Consider the following 3,146-nt stretch of genomic DNA (forward strand, 5'->3'; position numbering starts at 1 on the left):
ATAGGTACCTGTGGATGATCCTAAGAGACCAAGTCTGAAGAGACAGTCCCCAGGCAGAGTAGGCCTTATATTTATACCTCTGTGGTGGAACCTGCTAGAACATGTTGCTTACTCAGCCTAGTCAGGTGATCAGGTCATATGACCAAGGATGAGGTCATATGAGGTCATGCACAGCCATGCACAGCAGGTCACCTGACCATCCAATCCTTCCAGCAGGTTCCAGCACATGCCAAGGTATACCAGCTACTTCCATGTCATAAAGGCTTAGTCATGTCTCTTGACCAAGCAATGAGCTGGTGCCCTGACAGATTGCAAGGCAGTTCATGCCAGTGACAAGGAGGTGCACCCCTTTTCTTCCTATTTTCGAACCATGACTGACGTTCAAACAGCCAGATGTGAACCTTGAAGCTGCAATCAAGGCTGAACAAGCAGTTTGGAATGTGCTGCCTGAGATCAAGAAGACTCAACATCTGAACATTGTTCAGATGTACCAAATGGCCGGCATTGAAAGAAACCTGGCACTGCTGGATCCGAAGGTAGAGACACCAGTTCCCTTGCCCAAGAAGGCAACCCCGGTGCACATGCCCATGAAGCCAGCTTCCACTTGAACTCATCCAAAAACAACTGTCATTGTGGAGATCCCAGCTTGGCACTCCCAGTTGAGGGTTTCCATCTCTGCCGCTGCTTCTTTGCCTTCTCTGCCTCCCAAGTCCCCATCTGTGGTCAAGTCGACGCCTGCTCCTGATGACAATAAGAAGAAGCCTGGCAAGATGCCGAAGAATGAGCTCAGTGAGGAGCTCCTGGCTCTGGCTGCCAAAGCCAAGCCTGATCTGTTGCCCATGGTCAGATGGTGTAAGTCAATTTGAGCTTCAAATGTTCCCTTTGCTGACTCATCCTAGGTACTCCAGTCTCATATGTTGAGGGCACTTGATGGCACAACCAAGGCCACTCAGACATCTGCTGAGTTCAATGTTCTGGTAAGTCTTTGAATTGGTGTTTGTACCTCAGCTAACATCTTGTCTAAGCTCAATCTGGATCATCTCTGTGGGGACCACCTGTCCATCATGGACATTTGTTTATCTCCTGTCTGGCCGGTGTTGTACTTCATGAAGGTGAAAGGATTCAAGAACATAAGTGTGCCTGTCTTTGTTTTGGCTTTTTGATTCTGACTTTCGAACAGACCTTCCAAGTCCTACACAAGAATCCCATTCCTGTAAGTCTCATCTTTTACCCTTTCTCTTTGGACCTGACCATGGAGTAGTGCGACATGTGCAGCTCCAATAAGACCAGCCAATGGTGCACTGGTGGCTAGAACCATTCAACTACCAACTGGAAGGGTGAGCTGAAGAGGATTAGTTGCTCATGCAACTCATGCTGGTGCAAGGGCTACAGCTGTAGCTTCCTCACATGCAGTAAGTGTTCTTCTAGCCTTTTTTTGGAATCTGTGACTGATTTCAAACAGATAAGGAAACTGCCAGAGAGGGCTCAAAGGCTGCTGGTTCAAAACACAAGGCAACAGTCAATGTAACTGGTGATGACTCGAAGAGGCCCAACAAGAGGGCGAAATCTGGTACCATGAAGATGGAAAGTGAACTGTGTTCACAATCCTGGATGTGGTTGTGAGTACGGAGATGGCATGGAGGGACGCAGATTCTCCTGCATTATTGAAGTATTCCGGCATGTTCTGTGAGTCCTTCATTATTGTTTTCGATACTTCTTCTAACATGTTTTGAACAGTGCAGTGCCTTCACCACCTCATCTGCAACTTTCACATCATGCACACCATCCTGAGTGAGAGCCTTCGCATGCTCCACTCTGACATCAAGAAGTCTGGCAAGCTGGATGACAATGACTTCTTGGTCATGGTTGCGCCTTGGAACACTTGCAAGGCTGCCAATGCCATCTACCACATCAAGAGGGGCAAGCTGATTCCCATGGTTGATGAAGAGTTGGAGAAGACCCAGGTGGCCTATCACTGTCGTCATGACAACTCAAGCAAGAAGGGCAAGTGCTCGCACCAGGTGGACAAGGGCAAGCAGCAGGCCAAGTGTATGTGTCTTGATTTCGATTTCAGATTCGCTTGAACCAACTTTTGGAACCAGAATTTTTCTTTATATCTGTGTCTGCTGGTTTTGATTCAAGGTGTCAATACAGAGTAGTGGATGGTATCAAGGGAGCAGGATCATAGATAGAATTATCCCGATTTTGACATGTATGATAGTTATGTGCAGTGGAAAGAAATAGTGCCCAAAAACAATCATGTGATTTTTGAGTGATGGTCTTATATAATTTTGTATCAACAGAAATACACTTCTTGGTATGGGTATAGTGAAGTCTGTTTCCTCCTATTGTTTTTGTTCAAATCTTTGTTCCGAGATCAAATCGGAGGGCAAGCTGGTCCAAATCCTTTTCTTGAACTTTGAAGTCTTCTCCTTCATCTCTGTCTTCCATGACATCTCCATCTATCTCCTGGTTCTTGCTTTCCTCCTCTTCTTCTTCTGCTTCCTTGTTTGAATGTTCAAATTCTGCTTCATGGTCCAGTTTGTTCACTTTGAAGTCCATGTTCTCAAGATTTCAAAGGACTGTCTCAACTGTGCTCAACATGTCTTTCTGGGCTAGATAAGGAATCACCCTGAACTTAGCAATTGTATGTTGGAATATCAAACTGTTGAGTCTGGCCACTATGTAAGCGCCTCTGGATCTCTGCTTGACAACAATATATGGTCCCATATACCAACTCTGCATCTTGTTGTGGAGGGGGCCATCCTGTCTGCTGTTCCTGATGAGGACTAAGTCGCCTGTTTCAAAGTCATGATTGTACATCAGTGTCAGGGCACCAGCTCATTGCTTGGTCAAGAGACATGACTAAGCCTTTATGACATGGAAGTAGCTGGTATACCTTGGCATGTGCTGGAACCTGCTGGAAGGATTGGATGGTCAGGTGACCTGCTGTGCATGGCTGTGCATGACCTCATATGACCTGATCACCTGACTAGGCTGAGTAAGCAAGATGTTCTAGCAGGTTCCACCACAGAGGTATAAATATAAGGCCTACTCTGCCTGGGACTGTCTCTTCAGACTTGGTCTCTTAGGATCATCCACAGATACCTATACTGTAGATAGGTCTTAGTCATCAGGTCTACTCC

At 46.3% G+C, this 3,146-nt stretch overlaps 3 protein-coding genes across 3 annotated transcripts in view; 2 read left to right on the forward strand and 1 right to left on the reverse strand.

Annotated features, from left to right (window-relative positions):
- Window positions 1-323: 323 nt before the first annotated feature.
- Window positions 324-1,284, forward strand: DACRYDRAFT_107161 (uncharacterized protein; the record flags this gene model as incomplete). Its single annotated transcript, XM_040768421.1, has 7 exons — window positions 324-329; window positions 390-575; window positions 639-842; window positions 900-977; window positions 1,026-1,134; window positions 1,181-1,213; window positions 1,262-1,284. The coding sequence occupies 7 exons, from the start codon at window positions 324-326 to the stop codon at window positions 1,282-1,284; spliced, it is 639 nt and encodes a 212-aa protein (XP_040629124.1).
- A 347-nt stretch (window positions 1,285-1,631) lies between these two features.
- Window positions 1,632-2,084, forward strand: DACRYDRAFT_107162 (uncharacterized protein; the record flags this gene model as incomplete). The annotated part of the gene is made up of 2 exons (XM_040768422.1): window positions 1,632-1,686; window positions 1,738-2,084. The coding sequence occupies 2 exons, from the start codon at window positions 1,632-1,634 to the stop codon at window positions 2,082-2,084; spliced, it is 402 nt and encodes a 133-aa protein (XP_040629125.1).
- Window positions 2,085-2,619: 535 nt separating this feature from the next.
- Window positions 2,620-3,146, reverse strand: part of DACRYDRAFT_28130 (uncharacterized protein) — a gene marked incomplete at both ends in the record, with an annotated part of 6,677 nt that continues 6,150 nt past the window's right edge. The window contains 2 exons of the mRNA XM_040774300.1: window positions 2,620-2,840; window positions 3,081-3,108. Of these exons, the coding sequence (XP_040629126.1) occupies window positions 2,620-2,840; window positions 3,081-3,108 (249 nt within the window). The remainder of the gene's footprint in view (window positions 2,841-3,080; window positions 3,109-3,146) is intronic.

Source organism: Dacryopinax primogenitus (genome assembly GCF_000292625.1).
Source record: "Dacryopinax primogenitus strain DJM-731 SS1 chromosome Unknown DACRYscaffold_8, whole genome shotgun sequence".
In the NCBI taxonomy this organism is placed as follows: Eukaryota; Fungi; Basidiomycota; class Dacrymycetes; order Dacrymycetales; family Dacrymycetaceae; genus Dacryopinax; species Dacryopinax primogenitus.